The sequence below is a fragment of the Lissotriton helveticus genome, chromosome 2_1 (genome assembly GCF_964261635.1).
Source record: "Lissotriton helveticus chromosome 2_1, aLisHel1.1, whole genome shotgun sequence".
Taxonomy (NCBI): Eukaryota; Metazoa; Chordata; class Amphibia; order Caudata; family Salamandridae; genus Lissotriton; species Lissotriton helveticus.
Genome location: NC_136059.1, coordinates 995,983,218 through 996,005,166, shown reverse-complemented (window position 1 = coordinate 996,005,166; position 21,949 = coordinate 995,983,218). Strand labels below are relative to the sequence as shown.

Below are 21,949 nucleotides of genomic sequence, written 5' to 3'. Positions count from 1 at the left end.
GAGTGGTAGTGCAGAGTGCAGAGTGGTAGTGCAGAGTGGTAGTGCAGAGTGGTAGTGCAGAGTGCAGAGTGGTAGTGCAGAGTGCAGATTGGTAGTGCAGAGTGCAGATTGGTAGAAGTATTACGGGCAGCAGTACCACTACCACCAATGCTACTGCTACCAGTACCACCACCACCAGTATTCCCGCTACCAGTACCACCACCACCAGTACCACCACTACCAGTACTACCACCAGCAGTACTACCACCAACAATACTACCACTACCAGTATCACCACCTCCAGTACTACCACTACTACCAGTACCACCACCACCAGTACTACCAGTACCACCACTACCAGTACTACCAGTACCACCACCACCAGTACTACCACTACCAGTACCACCACCACCACCAGTACTACCAGTACTACCACCACCAGTACTACCACTACCACCACCAACAGTACTACCAACACCACCAGTACTACCAGTAGCAGTACTACCACAACCACTACCACTACCACCACCAGTACTATCACCACCAGTACCACCACCACCAGTACTACCACTACCAGTATTACGGGCAGCAGTACCACCACCACCAATGCTACTGCTACCAGTACCACCACCACCAGTACTCCCGCTACCAGTACCACCACCACCAGTACCACCACTACCAGTACTACCACCACCAGTACTACCACCAACAGTACTACCATTACCAGTACCACCACCTCCAGTACTACCACTACTACCACTACCACCACCAGTACTACCAGTACCACCACCACCAGTACTACCACTACCAGTACCAGTACCACCACCACCAGTACTACCACTACCAGTACCACCACCATCACCAGTACTACCACTATCAGTACTACCACCACTAGTACTACCACTACTACAGCCACCAGTACTACCACTACTAGAGCCACCAGTACTACCACTACCACCACCAACAGTACTAACACCACCGCCAGTACTACCAGTACCACCACCACCAGTACTACCACTACCACCACCACCACATTAACACACTCCATAACACTTAGCAAAAATACATTACCATTTACAATGCCATTAGCTCAAACTCAAATAAATCCGAGCCAGATTGCATTTCTAATGCTTGTTTTATGCCTGTTGTCATTGATCGAGAACTGAATTTATTAAAAGGCTATCAAGCATTCTTCAACACTAAATATAGTGAATGTTCTCTAGACTCGGTTTAAGATCTATGTTTGTCTTTTTCAAGTTGGAATGAATTCATACTCCTATCTTTATACTTCTACTTTTATTTTTATGTTGGTTTGTAATTACCTTCAATGTGTCTCATATTAAATCAGTTTTAGACCTCAATACCATCAGATGCTTCACCTCACCGTACCCAATGTCAGATCTTCTGAGTGTTTTGCCTGGGTCTTCAGATTATGTGAGTTTTTGAAGTGAAGTAATTAATTACGTTTTCTTCTTCAGGGCTACTGGTGTTTGCAGACGATGCAGAGGGATCCTTAAATATCACTTTAAGGACTCGCTTTATCTTGATAAAGGACGGGGGAGCGCTTCATATTGGAGCTGAAAAATGCCCTTATAAGTCTAGGGCCACTATCTCTTTATATGGTCGATCGGATGAAGGGGAGGATGCCCCGTTGTTGGGCAAGAAGTATCTTGGTGTGGCTGCTGGCGGGACACTGGAACTGCACGGGGCTAGCAAGCTCTCATGGACCCTACTGGCCAAGACTCTTCACTCCTCAGGCTTGGCCTCTGGATCCTATAACTTTGAGAAGACATTTTCAAGGGGTCTAAATGTAAGAGTTTTTGACCAAGATACAGCCCAACTGCTGGCATGGGAGAGGTTCGATACTCATGAGTATCTAGATGAAAGCAAGCGACTGCATGATTTCCTAAAAGTCCAAGAAGCCGGTCGGATTGTAGCGATTGCAGTTGGTGATTCGGCTGCTAAAAATTTACATGATGACACCAAACAGATCATCCAGAATCTTTTGGGCAGTAAAATTGTCAAAGATCTGAAATACAGGTAAGAAACAGAATTTAAATATTCTTAAAGTCGCACAAACATTCCTTGCCTAATGATTGTGAAGATGTTCATCCATACAAGCACCTTAGAGGTCAATAAATACAATTTAATTTTATGTTGCTATTACTACTGTATATTTGCCAATAAATGGGGCTGTAAATGATGCTGAATTGACTTTAGAAGTATGAAAGGCTGAGTCAGCCCTGTCAGAATTGAAAACTGAGAGTCATTTTCGATTTGGCTATCTATTCTGTAGTGCTACATTTCAATGATGTGTGCTAGACATTTCATAAAAATCTCCTGAAGTACTTTTCACACTTAGCGATCTACTTCTTACCCACCAGTAAACAGCAGACATTTATTTTACAATACCTTGTAAAATATATTCAACTTTTTGTTGGTAGTGAATGTCCAGATAGACTACATGGCTTCCCTGCTGTGTCCGGTATTACAGCCAACCAATATATTTAGTTTTGAACATGTAGAATTTCTGGGCTACCAGTACAGCTGAAGGACGACCATAAACGCTATTGGTCTGCTAAATATAGGTAGATTGAAATGAAAATAAGCAGGGTATATTCAATCAATCGATCATGGGTTTGTAAAGCGCAAGCTACTCACCTGGGAACGGGTCTCTAGGTGCTTAGGGATGGGGGGTGAGGGGCGGGTGGTCCGCGAATCCTGGAGGGTCACTAAGTTCCGCCGAAGAGCCAGGTCTCGAGGTCCTTTAGGAACCTGGGGAGCGATGTGGTCTGTCGGTCAAGTCACACCCCATATACTTTGCCAATTATCAACCCACAAAGCACATTCAAAACTACAAAACAGTATAATGTTTTTTAAAAATACATTGCAACCTTTCTAATTAAAAAATAAAGACTGAGTGAAAAACTCAGAAAAAGACCAATCTGTTCCATTGAGGAGGCTTTATCACCAGTGCCTATTCAGGGTTCTGGTGGATAGCTTGCAGTTGAGGCCTGCCAGAAAGCAATCAGGTGCTGGCATGCGCGCAGCCTTGTATAGTACTCTTGACTAGGTGCTCATTTTGGTAATAATCCTGACAAATTGTGACGATCATGAGAAAGAAACGTGTGTCAGATGTAAGCTTATAAATTAAGTGTTAAGTTATTTGAGAAAGTGTGAACGTTTCTTAGTAACATAAAACGTGTACGTCAGCCTTTAAACAATCATTGTGACTTTACATTATGGCCAAGAGAAATATTTAGGGTAGTTTGCCTGTGAAATGGAGGAAATCTGCCATCTTCCTAAAGAAAGAAAATGTAGGTAATTTGTTGCTTCAATTAGGACAACAATTGTCCATACTAGAATTAATTTGTTTTACTTGAACTGGTCCAACAAACATAGCTAAGATACTGTGTGAAATTGGATTATTAATTTGGGGTGAGTGACCACCCACCTCGGTGAATAATCAACCCTGGTTAGGTGAACCCTCAAAGTCACTAAATTAATCTGAGCTTAATACTCTCACAGCTATGGCACAGAGCAGACGGGCTTACCTTAGGGCAATGTGTAAAGTATTTATGTAGTAGCAAAGCAGTAATGAAGTCAAAATTCAAAACAATAAAAATCCCAAACTAAATTAGAAATATAGAGTAAAATATAATAAACAAAGTGACACCAAAGCGACCTACATTCCTCAAGAGAAATTGGAGACATGGATTTTCAAAGATCTAAAGGAAATGTTGTCAAGAAGCACAAAGAGCCAATGAACGATAATGCTAACAATAAACCAGGACTTGGGTGCAGTTTGAGGCTAACCGCGATGGAATGCAGGTCAGATACACCCACCATCATCTTGGTGAAAGATTTTACCTTCTGGCTAAGTCCTTTTAAGTCCCACTCCACAACAGGAGTATTCTTTTAAAGCCACCCAAGACTTCAGCGAAGGCACTTGGAGAATCGCAGGGTGTCATGCAGAGGCCAACAGCAGGTTCCAGTCCAGGTCCAGTTGCCACTGATCAGCTCGGTGCTTCCAGGGAAAGGCCTCTTGTAGCTTGTTGTATCCATGTAGCTTGAACAGAGGTCAGCAATTATTTATTTATGTTTGCATTTTTATGTAGAGCAAAATTGACCCAAAGGTATTGAAGTACTTTACATGAGCACCAGTTAAATTACACAAGTATACATTCAGATTTTTGTTAGGCACAGGGAGATTAGGTGATTTGATCAGAATCACATGATGCTGTGTCGACACTCGAACCTGGCTCACCAGCTCCAAAGCAGTTATGCCACATCCTTTCCCCTTGTCCTGGGTCCAAATCCGTCAGGCCTCCTCTCAGGTCATTGGTTGCAGGTCTAGTCCTCTTCTGATCTTCTGCAGGTCCAGAAAGTGTTCTGAAGTGAGTGCCTAGAGGTACCACGTTCATGCCTGGCATTAGCTAGTGGTTGGGAAGGACTACCGGGCATGCCCCCACCAATGGGGTAAAGGTTTGCTGGGCCAACCTTACCCATTGTGGGCAGTTTTAAGAGTCTTCCGCCACACTCAACTTGAGCACTGAGGGCTGGCAGTGTGTATATGGAGTGAACTGTGTTGACCCCTTCGCTGCAGTGTTAATTTTGCCGCAGTTCGGGTGGGGCTAGGGGTGGGCGTGGTGCCGAGGTGCTCATGACTGCTCCCGGCCGTCATAAATCAAGGTGGGCGTGTGCTCATGACGGCCGGTAGCCACCAAAGGTGTTAATCCCCGGGTCCTCCCACATCTAACACTCAAATAAACACTAAAAAATTTGGCTGACAAAGAATCACCTGAAACTCAATCCCGACAAGACCGAAACACTTCTCATCTCATCACCCATATAGCCGGTCACACGTTAGATGGCATCTTTACTAATATGCAAGGCGTGAATATAATAGATACCTTACCAATGCCATGGACCGACCACTTCGCCATTTTAATAAAAATATCAGTCACATTAAATAGACTCAGACCCCACTCTGTACTGAAACCACAAACCATTAAAGTTTGGAAGGACATCGATCACGCTGAGCTAACGACCTTGCTTGAAAAAACCCGTCCTGATTCAACATTTGATCCAAACTTGGCCACCCGACAATTTCAGGAGTGGATAGGTACCGCCACCCACTCCTTAGCCACAACTAAAAACTCTCTAGAAATAGAGCAACGCCATCAGCCCCATGGTTTACAGAGGAGCTCCGTATTAAGAGGCAATTCTGTAGAAACAGGGAGAGACACTGGCGCAGATCCTACAGCGCTGAAAGCAAGACCAGTTATAAGGAAGCACTCGGACAATACAAAGTCCTTATTGTCGAGAAAAAAAAATCCTATTTCACTGAACAAATCAATTCTGCTAAAAACTCGAATAAAATATTTTTTGAGATAACTAAGGTCTTAACGGGAAACGCACCGGACCTGAATCCTCCACAATCCCAAGTCTTTTGTGATTCTCTGGCTGATTTCTTTTTTACAAAGGTGAATGATATATATCAAGCATTCTCCACAAAAACAGTAATCAGCTCCCCCACATCTAACAACGGGATCAATAATATCGAACTATCTCAGTTCTCGGACCTTGGAGAAACACAAATCAAGGAAATAACAGCCACAATTAAATCAGGCTCAGCATTAGATCCCTGTCCTCTAAAAGTCATTCGTCCGATCATGGACTATCTCTCCCCTGACATTGTATCAATCTGCAACACAATGTTCAGAACTGGGATATACCCAGACTCCCTTAAAAACACCTTGGTCAAACCCTTACTTAAGAAAGCTAATCTGGACAAGGACCAACCAAAAAACTACCGCCCCATAGCCAGTCTTCCCTTTTTAGCCAAGGTAGTGGAAAAGGCTATGAACTTACAACTCTCGGAGTTCATAGAAAAACATCAACTACTGGACAACACTCAATTTGGTTTCCGCAAGTCCCATGGAACCGAAACTGCCTTAATAAAAGCTACAGAGGACATAAGAGTGATACGGGACCAAGGAGGTACAGCAATACTCGTATTGCTCGATCTGTCGGCAGCCTTCGACACGGTCAACCACAAGATCTTGGTCGACCGTGCCGAAAACCTGGGCATCCGCCACATGGCTAGAAATCTGCTTTCCTCCTTCCTGGCCGGTAGATCACAGGTGGTCACACTGGGGCCCTTCCAATCGCACAAGCTGTCACTACCGTGTGGGGTTCCTCAAGGCTCATCCCTCAGTCCTACACTATTCAATATCTACGTGTCGGACCTGGCCTCTGTCATCAAGGCCTATGGGATGAGCCTTACCTCATACGCGGATGACACCCAGCTTGTGTTGGCCATCAACGGGAATGGAGACAAGGTAGCCGAAAACTTCCAAGAGGGCATGCGGGCGATCGGTGAGTGGATGGCCTCTAACTGCCTAAAGTTAAATGCTGAAAAAACGGAGGTCATCATATTTGGACATCTCTCCCCTGGATGGTCAAACACCTGGTGGCCCCCTACACACGGAACACCACCTACACCAGCCATCACCGTCAGAAATCTGGGGGTGATTTTTGACGATAAATTAAATTTCATGGCCCACTCAAATAAAATAGCTGCAACAGCCCATCATAAACTCAGGCTGATCAAGAAAATCATGCCGTTTCTACCAACCTCAGCAGGTAAGACGCTGGTAAGCGCCCTCGTGTTGTCATCTCTTGACTACTGTAACGGCTTACTCATCAACGCCCAAGCAAGAGTGACCAACAAAATGCAGACCATCCAGAATGCTGCAGCCCGTCTCCTGTCTGGAATCCCAAAGTTCTCACCAATCTCTGAGACTATAAGGGACCTGCATTGGCTCAAGATTCGAAACAGGATCAAGTTTAAAGCACTGTGCATACTCTATAAAGCATTCCACAACTGTGGCCCACATTTCCTGAAATCCCAACTCAGATACCAGTCCTCCATAAGATCGCTCCGATCTAACAACTTTAAAATCCTACAAATACCACGAACAAAAACAGTTAACTGGGGCGATAGACGCTTCCTTGTGGCAGCTCCCAGATTATGGAATTCCCTGCCAGCTTCCATCAAAGACAGCCCATCCCTGATGCATTTCCGCAGAAAGATAAAGACCTGGCTGTTTGATCAAGAATAGTTACCGGCCTAACCTCGGGAATACATTCAAAGTTTCTAGCGCCGAGACGCCTACGGGCAATTGTACGCGCTGTATAAATCTAAAAAATAAATAAATAAATAAATAAATAAATAAATCTCTAACAAAGAAGACAACCCTCAAATCACCGAGTGGCTGAAGTCGATCGATGCTCTTAAAGGCAATCTCACGCTAGCTGACTCCGTAAAATCTCTGGGTTTCACCCTAGACCCCAAACTAACCTTGACAAACCACATTAAGAACTCGTCAAAAAGTGCATTCTTTAACCTCAGACTTCTGAACAAAATCAAACCTTAATTTCCCAACAAGGACCTCAAACTAGCCACACAATCTCTAGTTCTATCAAGACTGGACTATGGGAACTCAATCCTAACAGGCATCCCCAAATCGCACCTGGCCCCACTAAAAACAACACTTCATGCGGCAGCGAGAATGATCACAGGCTGCAAAAAATCTGACCACATCTCCCCAGCACTCAAGGAACTCGAATGGCTCCCTGTGGAAATACGTAGTACTTTCAGAACGGCCTGCCTAACCCACAAGGCCCTCCATACCGGAAAACCAGAATACTTGGCTAACAAGCTCAAAAAGGCGGGCCAAGTTAGACATTTGAGAAGCTCTAACTCCCTGCTGCTCATCCTACCAAAAACCAGAAAGAGGAGAACTGCGGACTGCTCCTTCACAGGAAATGCCCCCAAAATATGGAACTCATCCCCCCGCACATCAGAACCATACCGTCTTATGCGGAATTCAAGAGCCAACTCAAATCCTTGTTCCTTATCCGTTCCCTAGGTTGTGGGTAACTAGGATCAGCAAGCATCCCCAGAACTATGTGGTATCTCCGTATCCTATTACCAAGAAGTCCTGCTGTCCGAACTTTTCCTCCTTCCAAATTGTCTTTCGTTGATCGCTTTTACTTGTTACATGTCTTGTTGTTCACTTTTTCATTCCCTTTACTGTAAAGCGCTCTGCTACCTTTGGGTCTTGTTAGCACTATAGAAAACTTCTAAATAAATAAATAAATAAATAATAATAAAAAAAAATACAGTTTGAGGCAGTCACTGTACCCATAGCAAACCTACAGACAAAAGTCTGTTAGCATAGAAGCAGAGTCCTTTATCAACCAGACAATGGCTCCTCATGAATTGTCTTGGCATTCTGTTCTATCCCCTTTCAGGTGTGCCCCAAGTGTTATGTGAACCCAGCAGACCTGTCGAGCAGTATTTGATACTCAAGCAGGACACTGTAGTCTAAACAAGCATTGGAAAAGCCAATGGGCCTCACCAATGTGTTTTAGCCATGCTGTACACCAGCGTGGCTGCTGTTCATCATGGCTAAAAGTTGGTTGCATAGAGGAGAGTGGTGTGGTGTCGTAGAATGGAATGGCGAAGAGTGGAGTAGAGTGTTGTAGAGTGGACTGGCAGAGTGTAGTTTATTGGAATGGCATATATTGTTGAGTCGCATAGAGTGGTGTACAGTGGAGTGGTATAGAGTAGACTGGACTGGTTTTAGACTCCACTGGCGTAGAGTGTTGCATAGAATAGTGGCGTAGAGTGCAGAGGCATTGATTGCAGTTAAATTTTTTTTTCTAATTTATTTTTTTTACAGTGTTTTATATTTCGCAAACTTAACCCGGCATCGGATATCAGAGCGCTTTACATAGCACCAGTTGTGTTACATGAGGACACATTCATTTTGTTGGGCAATGGGAGATTAAGTGATTTGCCCAGAATCACAGGATATTCAGCGTCATTGCTGAGACTCGAACCCGGTTCCCCAGATTCGAGGTTGACCGCCCTAGCCGTTAGGCCAACTCCTCTCCCCTCTACATTGAATTTAGCGGTTTATAATGCAGCGTAGTAGAATGCAGTGGCATAGATTAGAGTGGTACATAGAGTGGAGTGTTGCTGAGTGGTGTGGCGTAGAGTGCAATGGAGTGGCATCGAGTTCAGTGATGCAAAGGGCAGTGGTGCATAGTAGTTGAGTGGCACAGAGTGCAGTGGTGTAGAGTGGTGCAGAGTAGAGTCGCACAGAATGGTGCAGAGTAAAGTGCCTTAGAGTACAGTGGCATAGAGTGTAGTTCCATAGAGTGGAGTAGTGTAGAGTTTAATGGCGTAGAGTTGAGTGGCGGAGAGTGTAGTGTTGCAGAGTAGAGTGGCAGAGTGCAGTGGTATAGAGTGGCATAGAGAGCACTGGAAGAGTACCGTGATGCAGAGTATAGCACAGTGGCATAGAGTGTAGTTGTGTAGAGTGCAGTGGTTAAGAGTAGAGTGGCGTAGAATGCAGTGGCATAGAATGGAGTGGCACAGAGTGGAGTAGATTGGTGTAGAGTAGATTGCTACATAGTAGACTGAAGTGGCGTGGCGTGGAGTGGAGTGGAGTAGGGTAGAGTGCAGTTGCATAGAGTGCATAGAGTGCAGTGGGATACATTGCAGGGGTGCAGAGTAGCGTACAATGGATTGGTGTAGAGCCCTGGGGCATAGAGTTGAGTGGTAAAGAGTAAAGTGCATTGGCGTAGGATGTATTGGCATAGAGTGCAGTGGAGTAGACTACCGTGGTGTAGACTGGAGTTGTGCAGATTAGATTGGTGTGGCCTAGACTGGAGTGGTATAAGGGGCAATGGCGAAAAGTGCAGTGGTGTAGAGGGGAGTGGTACAGAATGCAGTGGAGTGGTGTAAAGTGGAGTGGTGCAAAGTAAAGTGCAGTGGGGTCAAGTGCAGTGGTGCAGAGTCGAGTAGAGTGCAGTGGTGCAGAGTGGAGTAGAATGCAGTGTTACATTGCAGAGTGTAGTGGCGTAGAGTGAAGTGTGCATGGTGTGGTAGCACACTGCCATTGCAAACAACACGTTTTCAATGAAATGACCATTACATTTGCACGGACATAAGTGTTTACTAATAAAACTATGCAGTGCACAGACAAAAATGTGAGGAACTTCCATCACCTCAGTGTAATCATTTGTTTTGATAATATTAAAGTATTTGTTTCCAACACACTAAAGACATATCAAAACATTTGCTTCGTTAGTGTTCCTAATTCTGATGTATTGTGAAATGCTTACACAGTTCAGTTAAAAGTTAAATGTTGTGTGCTAGAAAAAACTCTTTCCTACTTACCCTCAGTATCCAGCAAGATTGTCAAATAAATCCTCTCTCTTTGAAGTCAGAGAAAGAAAAGTCAACAAGCACCCTCTGAAGACGGCATCCAACACTTGACCCCAGTCTTAGAATGCACAGCAAATGTAACGAGATAAGAACAAGATTTACTGTCCTGCTTACAGAAAGGGAGGATGCGGAAGAATTAGACAGTGTCTGGCATTTGACCTTGGTCTTTGAATGCCCAGCAAAAGCGACAAGATTTAAAGACCTATTTACAGAAAACAAGTTTGTGGAATAATACTGTTAATACGAATTTAGGAAATGGGAGGGGCGAACTGAACCTGGGCAGCCTAAAGCAAATAAAGTCAGCAAATGGAAAGCACGTAAATGTGACTTATAAACCACAAAACCATTAGCAAGCAATGGGTGGAGGTCAACTTTCTGAAAGACCCCAATATGTCTTTAGCAAACGCAGACAGGTGCACTGTGTGGTAGGCTGTGACTTAAAAAAAGCTCATTTTGCACATTTCATACAATTGTTTTGAACGAATTCCATCACTGTCAATGTCACATGACCACTGCTGTAAATCAGTGCAGAAAGAAGGGGCTTGTCTAGTACCCATAACACTGTAATCACTGTGACCTACTTCCCTTACACTCTGGCGCGTGATATTTTGGCAATTGTCTTGGAAAACTGGATGTATTGTTCCTCATCAGGAACATTTACTGTTTCAAGTTTAACAATAGCCCCAACCCTGCATATTCTTTTGGGTTCAGAGGAGTCAACACTGCCCATTCAGGTAAGCCTATTATTTGCTCCCGGGAGGCATGTCACACCTATTCAAGGCTAATTACTGGCTGGGATAAGATGGAGAACCAATGTAAATTAGCCTCCATTAACATCCGGGTACCTTTCTAAAAGTTACTTTTCTTTATTATTTTTAAATGTTCAGCTACATCATTGAATTGGATTGTTAATAATTGTTACAAATAGTTTAATTATTTTTCTATCTGGTCCTCTTCCGTAGATACAGTCTTAGTATTTTAATCTCTACTTTTGTGTTCTATACTGGACATCTAGGCCTGCCAAAGTTAAAATAGATTTTGGGTGCTAATTAATGTAAGGACATGTTAACATTGCATTTCTGCATGTTCTACTTTTAAAGACCTTGTACCTTGCCTCATGGGATATAAGACCTACACAGGGGTCTGGTATTAATTTTTTAAATGGCGATGATTTTAGAAGGGTTTATTTTGATTTGCTGAATTGCAGTTTTTACACTGCTCCAGTCAGGCTACTGTGGTAGGCCTGAAGCCATGTTTGCACTGCCACTGTAGTGGATGCTTCAGTCAATTCATGGCATTTAATTTCCAGGCACTAGGCAGACGTATCAGATACTAGGGACTTATAAGCAAGCTAAATACGCTGGGTCGGAATATGCCAGGTCAGTCCTATTTATAGGGGAAGCATATGTACTTTACTACTGGTTAGCAGGAGTAAAGTGCACAGAGTCCTAACGCGAGCAAAAATATAAGGTTCAGCCAAAGACAAAGAATCCAGCATGACCTCGAAGATGAAGTGAATTTCCTGCAGATACCAGTTTAATTTTTACCTTCCAATGTTAAAGTCCTTTACAAAAGGTATTTTAAGATTTTCAATGTTGTTTTTTATTGCACAAATAATTATGTAATCTGCTATTCTTATTGGTTTGCAGACCCCCTGAGTAGACATTGTGGATCCTCAGGGGTCCACTGATCCCAGTTTAAGAATCATTGGCCTAGTAAATCAGTGTAGTTCTTAGAAGCCTTATAGCCCTTGAAACACAATCCTTTCACAAAACCAAGTAACACCAGTTTGCTGTGCACACCCTGAAAAATGAATTAAAGTGTACTCAAAAATTAAACTGAACCTACCTCATTTTCTGCTCCTGTACCTTTACTGTTACGTCTCTATTAATTTAAACCATAATCTTAAATACCTCTAATTTTTAGATTAAATTGGAAAAGGACACAGTCACAAAGGGTCAATTGTATTGATTTATTTGACCCCAAGTGCATCTCATTTTGTGACCAAACAAGAGGCTTCTGCTGGATATTCTGGAAAAAGCTAAGTAGTTCGTTTTTGGGAAGGGGGTAGTGTCACTAGTGCAGTGTATGTAGTAACAGCAGAACTCACGGCTGTGAGTTGCTCACTACATCCCACTTATGAATGTTTTTTTACTGCTTAGGAAAGCAGATGAGCGGAAAAATGTTGTTTGCGAGTATTAGGGCCAATTGCACTTTGTACACCATGCTTTGTAGGAAAAAGTGTGCCATTCTGCTTATCATGGACTTTGCTGGGATTTAAATAATCCTACAATGCCCCTGTGGCCATTAAACTATTTGCTCATAATCTAGAACGTGCAACGCAAATTCATCAACGCTTTTATATTTACATGCCACAGAAGGGTGCAAGGTAAAAAATGCTGGAAATCTAGTCTAGTCTACAATAGAAGGGACCGGTGCTGCTTTGTATAAATTATGATAACGGCTTCTTTGCCAGGTAAACGTGAACCATCACTATTTTTTTCGGACTCCTCTAGCTGCCAATTAATGTGCTACTATAATTGCTGTCCTCGTTTAGTGGTTATGGTTAACAATACATGTTATTTTGATCAGTTTGTATCTGGTGAGAGCTCGTGATGTATTGTGACATTTTGTGTTTATTTTATAAATGAAATATTAATCACCTTATTAAATATGCTGTCTCTTGGTATCTCTCTCACTTTCCCTAGACAGGCTTGGGCTTTTGTCGGGGTGATTGGTGGTGGAAATTCCTCCTACAGTGAATCGAGCAAAAACTATGAAAATCACAGCACTGGGGGGAAGGCGTATGCTGAGAAAGAGTTTTCCACAGTGGACGGTGTGAAGTTTACAGTCATGGCTTACAGTGAATGGAATGATGGTAAGTGTACAGCCACTGCATTTCCTGCAACCTCTTCCTTGCTATTGTCCTCTTCAAATCGCGATTGCTTTGTGCAGTGTTTTAAAGACGTATCACTGGTCTCTATGATTTATATCCTATTGATTTGGGATTCCTGGATCCTGATCGTCCTATGTTAAACCAATCAAATTAACAATTTTTTTTCTCCACTTCCTGTCCTACTCTCTCCTTCCCCCCTCTCCTTCAGCACTGACTAGTTGTTAGGTCTCGCAGACCTGCGTTACAGCGCATGCGCGCTGCTCGCTCTGCAAGGGCTTTTGTGATAGAGGATGTTTCAAAAGGGAACTTGAAGCCCCGACCCTCATTTTCATTGGCCGATGTCACCATTTATGGTAAACGGTGGCCTGCCATTGAAAACTAGGCTTTGTTGGAGCTGCCCTTTCTCCTTTTGGGATGGCCCCTCCGGACTAGGTCTCCTGCTTCACGGCTGTCATAAAGCAGTTTATTGTCTCAGAGGCGTGTTATATAAAGCAGCCTTGGTTACACAGCAGCTGTTCGAGTACTCTGCAGAGCACTTCCTTCTGAGATACAGTCCTGATGGGCCTCCCAAAGGGAGACCGGGAGCTGCGTGTTTAATTTTGCATCGCGCTTTTGCTTTCACTTAAAGTGAAAGTGCGATGCAAATATAAACAGCGCTACCTTCCCCCAATGGCGAGCGCTTGTTTCAAATTGTTGCATACCAAGGGATGCGAAAGTCTAGACCGCTTCTGTGGTCAGTAGTTGTCACCACCTTATCGATTGTAGTCATGTCGACACAAATATTTAATTGGCTATCCAGAACTCTGACATTTCGCTAGAGCCGGAATTTCTAGAACAGAAGTTAGAGTAGCAAATCAGGCAGGGTGAGGTTGTGGAAGGTTGAAACAGTGGGCATGTAGTGGTTCAGTCCCACGTAGCACCTGTCCAGTTCACAACATACAACTAAAGGGAGTTTGCGTGTGCAGTGTTATGGCCGTTGGTCGCCTCCGCACCAATCCATGACCAAGAAGCTAATTATTGTTTACATTCTTTTAAATGAGACAGTGTTTGTGTAATACACTTACTATGCATGTTTTGATTGACTAGCATGCACACACTTTCTTTAGATCCTGAATAGTTTATATTCAGTCATCTGCATGTGCATAGTCTGATTGTAAATGCAAATTTCTTCACTCAAGCCATAATTTGTGCTGCCTTAAATGTGATAGCTTTGCAGCCAAAATAAGCATTTTAGGTTTAGCTCCAGCCAAGCCATTTTAGTTAACTAAAACTATGTACATTATATACTTACTTGAAGGGGCACTCTTAATTCGTTTGTCTGTAGTTGTATTATTCATATTTTGTTTCTGTCCATAGTAGCATCCAGCATGGGGCAATTGGTCAGGCCACTTCAGCCATTGGTTAACTTTACTGTGAGTGGTGGAATTCTGTGAAAACAAAGAACACACCAAGTCGTTTTTTTTTGCTAGAGGCTACACTGGCTATATGTGCTTTTTGAGTAAATAAATAATTTTGCTTTTGGGCAATTATTTTATATTTTGAGGAGGACCTGCATCTCCCCCAACAACAGAGGTTTACAAAAGAAGTGACAAAACAAACAAACTTTTGGGAAAGCTATTGCTAGATTTATTGGCTTTGCTGAGGTTTCTTCATAGAGGGCCCAAATCACAAAATGATTAAAAAATGGCAAAAAAGATGGTTGCCAGTAGTATATTACTGTAAATACAAAATGTGCATTGTTTTGAAAGATGAAAAAGCTGACAAGTATTAACTTAACTTTGTGATACCGTGGTACATCTTGTCATCGTCTACTTTACCTGTTGCAATACGGATCTTGAAATAATGTTTAACAGTCAAATTACCTTAATTTTGAAAACAACCTTGAGGCGCCCCAAGGAGTGATGGAAGGCTGCCAGTTCAAATAAGGAAACACGCGTGAAGGAGTCATAGGCAATAGAACGTTTTCTCTTCTTAAATTTGGCTCTTTTAATTTTTTTTCTGGACCCCCAGGCTTCTTGGACGCTTTTGTCAGAAAAAAAATATTTGTCATGAGCACTTTAAAAAGTCTGTTTAAGCACCGTGACCATGCATATCCTGTACTAATCACAAGTAGGCCCTTAGTATGTGGAAAAAAGTTGTCTCACAGATCCACCTCACTACAAAGAATGGCTTGCATTCTGCATGTTTGTGCAATAGCTGCACTTTAACGTGTTTGAAGTCGCAAATATCTTGCTTTTGCTCACACGTGCAGGGGCATTTTTGAGCATTCTTCATTTTGCTACATTCATGATATAGGTAACTGTTTTAAACAATATATTAAAAGGGCATTACAGCAGTCCTACTGTGAGGCAGTGTTTTATTTTTTGCTTTAGCCAGATGTATTTAACAGTGGTAACAAAATCCTAACTGCTATCCATTTCAAAGATTACGTTTTTAAATATAGTTTGCTGGCACTTTCTGTTTCAGTATTATTTTCATTTTAGCTTGCGGTAACTTTGTTGGGTTGGTGTAGTTTGTTCCACAATGTAATGTGATCTCGGGCTGGTAATGTAAATCTCTGGTATAACTGCATGCATATGTTTGTGAACTGAAAAAAGAAAAAGGCGGTTAATGGGCCGTGGTTGAAGGGTTCAGAAAATGCTACAATATAATGGGTGTGAATTTTAAGGGGAATGTGGTCTTTTATTAGACCGTTGAGGGTACATAAGCGTGAGCCTTGCTGATGACGACATTGTTCTTCTGAAATCGTGTATGCCTTCATTCCTCAGAAAAGTGTTTGGGTTTCATTTATGGTGCCCTGGCAGTTTGTTACAGTTAGCATACCTTTCTGGTTTTATGGGGAGAAGTAATGACCCAGACTTCTAAACATACGTTTCTTAGAAATTGAAAAAAGTGAATGAGGTTTGATGTATTACATATGTCGACGTAACCTTTAGCGGCATTTGTAGATTCCCTTTATTCACTATGTGGCCTCAATCAATGGAGAATGTGGTTTAGGACTTAGCAATACGAGGCAAGAAAACTTCAGGTCAACATTATTTTTATGCCTATATTCGAGCTCCCTCCACAAACTCCCTCTCTTCACCATCCATCACTGTGTTGCTACATCTGGAATGATGAAAATGTTAATCTGGGTTATATTTGGCATGACAGAATATCCATTATCATTATTAGTAGTTACTTCAAAGCATATTACACATGCTTGAAGAGACTGTATCAAAAGCACCCAACACTGACAAGACAGTAATGGTTCGTACAAATGCATTCTGGACAGCAAATTCCTATCTGTCCCTATGTGCCATTATCAGAGGGTATCTTATTCACGTCAGTCTGTACTTTCACACAAGGATCTGAGCACCTCAGCTGCATGGCAACTATCGGAGAAAGTTTGAAATGGGATCTGAGGTGGCTGTTGAACTTTCCTACAAGTGGAGAATAGGTGCCACTCCCAACTTCCCGTAGGCATGCAAAGTATTGTGCTCAACCCACTTTCCTTCACTTCTGTTGCGTGTACCCACTCCATAGAAACGTCTGAAAAGACTGGAGCCAATAGTGCATTTTTGTGAACAGATTCAATCTTAAATGTAGCAGCATAATGCATTTTACAGTATAGTCTCCTTCAAAACAATTGGTTAAAACAATATGGGCAATAGTCACAAAAGCATTTTGGAGTACGTTTTGTCAGTTGGTCCCAAAACATCAAATATGGTCATAAAATTGGAATAAAATGGGAATATTAATAAATGATTGGTAGGAATAGAAGGGACTGCACCTTCTTTGATCTTCTACTAACAGTGAATTGAACATTTCAGGTCCCAGTTACAAAGGCATGTAAGACTATGTAAAAGATTACTTCTTCCCTTACTCATGAATGCTTTTTTAAATTGGCCCCTTAATGTTTTACAGGCAGCCAGATAACTAGATTTTTGATTTCTCAGAAGGTAAATGTACAAACAGCTGCCTCCTTCTGCCTTTGACTCATTTTCCCATCCTTACACTTAAAGCAGATTTTCAGTCAAATCATATGATTACAAATCTGTTTTCAATGTTCAGGGCTAGAAACACTTCAACATTATAAGTATTTTCAGAAGAGTTTCTTCCTCAATTGAAAGGAATGGGATTAATTTTGACATGTTACATATGCATTTCATCTGTTTGGAACAGAATCAATTGAATGTGAAGGACCTGCAAAATGAAGAGGGTAAGAAACCTACGTTAAAAGGGAACATTCCAGATATGAGAGTGTATCTGAATGCCTATAGGCCACCCCTGCAACCTCTGCATCATCCGGGACAGCGAACTCTCCATGAAACGTCAGGTCAACACCATCTCCTCAATCTGCTTCCCCAATCTCTGCAAAGTTTTCAAGTGACTCCCCATCATCACCAGTCGACTGGACTACGGTAACACGCTCTATGTAGGCACCACCACCAAACTCATGCAAAGACTCCAGACGATCCAGAACGCAGCCTCCATAACGGATCCTCAACCTGCCCAAGAGGACCCACATGACCCAGCACCTGAAGGACCTCTACTGGCTACCCCTTCAGAAGAGATGTGATTTCAAGCTTCTGACCCAAGCCTACAAAGCCCTCCATAACCAAGGACCTACCTACATGAATCACCGACCTCTTAGGGATCTCCGCTCCACACACTTGCCCTCGCTCAGATACCACACATCCAGTGCTGTTGCTCTGGAGGATACTCCTCCCACCTCGCCCCCAAAGCCTGGAAACCCCCCCCCCCCCACCTCTGCACTACACCCTTGCTGACCCGCTTCAGGAAAGGACTCGAATTGGCTTTTAAACTAAAGGACTCAAATTGGCTTTTAAACGGATACCTGCAGCTCAGCGCCTGGATACCCTCTCGGGTGATAAGCAGCGCTATACAAATACGGCTTGATTAGTTGACTGATTGAGTAGGAAGAATGAATAAATTGCCGGAAATTGTTAAGGGGGCCACTCAATACAAGAGGCGTTCGCTCTTGCACAACTGCAATATTAAAATGCCTAGATCCGGAAGATCCAAAGCTTAACTGTTGTTTGACTAAACTCCTAATTAAATATGAGGAAATATCAAATAAAGACTAGTGGCAAGGCTAAATGGTTACAAGATGTATTATTGGAGACTATGCTAAGTGGACCACATACTCTTGAGGAACTGATATATCAAAATGCTCCTGAGCAGCCTAGTCGACCCTTGATTAGCCTCAGAATCTAGTAAAAGGAACATTCAAAACCAGGCTAGCGGCCTGATAAAATAGTTGTTTGATGTAACACTTGAGATATTGTTTTTAATATTAGGTAATTTAATAAATGTTTTGTTTACATTATATAGGAAGAAGTGTAAATATCATGATGTTTTATCTTTAGACAACACAAAAAGTGATATTTATTTTAATGTTGCTATTTGCTATAATGTGGTTTTAATTAACTGAACAATAAACTTATTTTTACTGTGTTTTTTTTACTGAATGAATAAATGAGGATTGAAGCTTGAATGTGTATGCTATTGTTCCATTTGAACTGATTAAATATTGGGTGACTTTATATCTTATATGATTTCATCAAAGCATAGTATTTGTGAAATGTGTTTTGTCCTGAAAAAAGGTGGATGTCTGAATTATCGTTGGTGAATCTTAAAACATTGATTAGCCAATGCCTCCAACTCCAAATTCACAAAATCAATCTATATCTGCACCCTTAACAACAGTTTTCACAGATAGTTTCCAGTACAAGTGTTGCTAAACAGCACTCTCATAATTCTCTCATGTAGGTCACCCATCATCCTCCCGTTAGTCATCCACATACAAACATTCTGGTTCAATCATGCTCTGTCAAATACACTGATTAACACCATACCTAAACTGATCACAAACTACGTTCTCTCACCTATCCACAAACAAGGACTTTAGAAATATAAAGTTACACCCTCTTTCTCCTCCTCCCTCCAGTCCATAATCCATCAACCTTCAAAGTGTGCAAAAGATTTGATATTTCCAACATTGTTGTAAGTTGTAGATCTAATTACCTCTAAAACAATGGGTCCTAGAATTACCTCAATACATCACCAGACAAAACATTTTCACTAAACCAGCTCCCCAGAAACACCAAGATACCTACTTATGCACAATGATGCAACTAAATTCTAAAGTCTCACTATGGTAACATATTCTCGAAGAACAAACCTGTGAAAACTAACTCAGAACCCTATGAAAATTAAGTATCAACAAGGTGCAAATTACATTTGTCCGACAATGAAATTAATTTGACACCAAATAAAAGTTGAGCAGGTAAAGTTGCTGGACCTGATGGGTGCCCATAGATTTGTTTAAAGATAATTCTACATTATGGGCCCTGCTAATTACTTGCGTCCTGATAGCAGCCTGTAAGGGAGTTTTCCCTTCAATCTGGACTAACTCAACAGTTATCCCTATTTTCGGAGCTGCCCAATCTCCCTTTTGACCTGCTCTGGTAAAGATTTGGGCAGCATGCTCTTTGAGAAACTGGATACATGAGGGTCACCTTTTTATTTCAGACTTGCAGTTTGGCTTTAGAAAGCATCTGGGCACTTTGGAACAGTGTTTACATTTAGAGCGGCAAATACCTCAAGGCCAAGAAGGTCTTTTTCTTCCTGGGCTTCATTGAACTTAGCAGTGCGTTCGCCCCGTGCCAGTCATACCAAATATGGCACATTATGAGCTCAGTGGGAGCTGACCATAAACTATTCACCTTTTGAATCAACTGTATGAGAACGCTAGTGCTAGGGCCTGTTATGCCCCAGGTGGGAATGCACACCATCTTTTCAAGTGAAGAGGGGTGTAAGACAGGGGTGCGGCTTGGCCCCCTTCTTGTTCACCATCTTTATAAACAGACTTGAACCTTCTCTTCTTAACTCTTATTTTCCAAGGCTAGCCCATGGATTTTAGAGTATGCATTGGATGGCTAATATGGGTATTAACCCCTTCGCTGCTGCCGTCGGCCGTCACGCGAGCTCCCTCCCTGGTGCTGCGCACGTCCAACGGCCGACGCGGCCGCACCCGTTTCTTCGAACGTTCAGCACTGGCGCTGAACGTTCGAAGCAGCAAACAGGTTAAAGTTGAGAAAGTAGATAGTGTCAGGACAAAACATTTGAGAGGGATATGTCAAGGTGGTTTTTATGCAGAATCATAAGAAGGATCCACGGTCATTTCGCTCAGGATGGTGTTGTACATGGGAACATCTTAGGGGTTGGTTTAACTGCTGATAGTGATGAGCTAAGCTCTTTTACAGGTAGTGCAGTATGATTGATCCCATGCATCTTGACTTTGTACACGGTGTCTTTGTAATGTCCTAGCGCGTAGTAAGCACTATACAAATACTATAATACAATTTAACCTTTGCAACGCAAATGATAGAAATTGTTTGAAGCTTGCTCTTTGATTTTCACATCTATTCTTAGTTGCCCTACTTTAAATAAAGGTTTTATCCCTTTCTTTTCTCTGCTGTATGTGGACAGATAAAGCAACTTAGCATATGCAACGATGTGGTCAAAATATTGTTAGGACATGAGGGATAATTGTTGCTGGTAGTTTTCCATTTGTCTCCTCGCTGTATATCCTTCTAAATATCTCTTCAGGATTTAACCTAGTCTGTTTAGTCACTGAGGAAGTCTGGAAAACTAAGGACGGGCCATGGCTGTGATGCCATGCCAAATATCCAAGAAGGAACCTATCGCATTTATGTTTCAGAATGTAAATGGATAAACTTCAGACTCCAATAATGCGTCTTTTAACATCAGAACACACAATATTGCATTGGATTTCTTTGGAAATATAAAATTGAATTTGACCATATAAATCCCCGTATAAGAAAGAAAATAATTTACTGTGCACAATATGCATGTGCAGTATATTTAGTTCAAAGACACATATTGCGCCTTAGGCAGTTTATTGCACCCAGCACTTCTCATGCCTTCACTTTTTAGAACCTCCACTATTTATGTCTGTATCCAGGTGCCAGAAAATCGCACAGAATAAAAGGCAGCCTATGGCTTTCTTGGAGCAGTCTGTATTTACATATGCTGTCCAGGCAGGAGCTCACAGAGCTCTGGCTACTTACAACTGCTTTACCTCCCAGAGAGTCAGCTCTTAGAAGCACATATGGACTCGTTTCCTACTTCAATGGCAATCCCTTTGATGGAACAGTTTTCAGCGCCTGCTGTTAGTAAAACACATGCCCAGAGCAGGGCCAGACAAGGCCATAAGCAGCTGATAAGTGTTTTATTGTACTATGTTGGGCACATGGACAAAACACTAGTACAACTCTTTTTCTAATTTTTCAGGTTGCTACTTCAAAACATCTCATGACCCCTTGGGTCTTTGGCCAGTGAAAATCCTGCCCATTAGATCCGCTTTGTGGGCTGGCTTTGGCCAAAGCATCTATGAACTGCTTAATTTTGCTACCCGATTCACAAGGACAAAACACTAGTGAAAGCTCCTGCCTCAACATTCCAAATTGCTACTCTTAATTATCTTGCAAGCCAAAAGAACTTTAATTGCACCTCAACAGTTATTCGGGGTTTGATAAAACCTAATCCTATTGTTGATCCCACATTCTTTTCCAAATGTTAGTATATTACCATAAGTAGACTATAGCAGCAAATTTGTTTTACAATGGAGACTGATCTCATTCGTGGCTAGGAGGTCAGAGCAATGATTTAAAGGCTGCAGTTTTGTGGACTGTGATTCGTGTTTTATATCTCCTCATCCTCCGTGCAAATATGGCAAA

At 42.2% G+C, this 21,949-nt stretch overlaps 1 protein-coding gene across 1 annotated transcript in view; it reads left to right on the top strand.

Moving 5' to 3' along the window:
- CEMIP2 (cell migration inducing hyaluronidase 2) overlaps positions 1-21,949 on the top strand; it is a 360,647-nt gene that overhangs the window by 117,552 nt on the left and 221,146 nt on the right. Inside the window, exons 4-5 of the mRNA XM_078675757.1 lie at positions 1,458-2,019; positions 12,994-13,163. Of these exons, the coding sequence (XP_078531883.1) occupies positions 1,458-2,019; positions 12,994-13,163 (732 nt within the window). The remainder of the gene's footprint in view (positions 1-1,457; positions 2,020-12,993; positions 13,164-21,949) is intronic.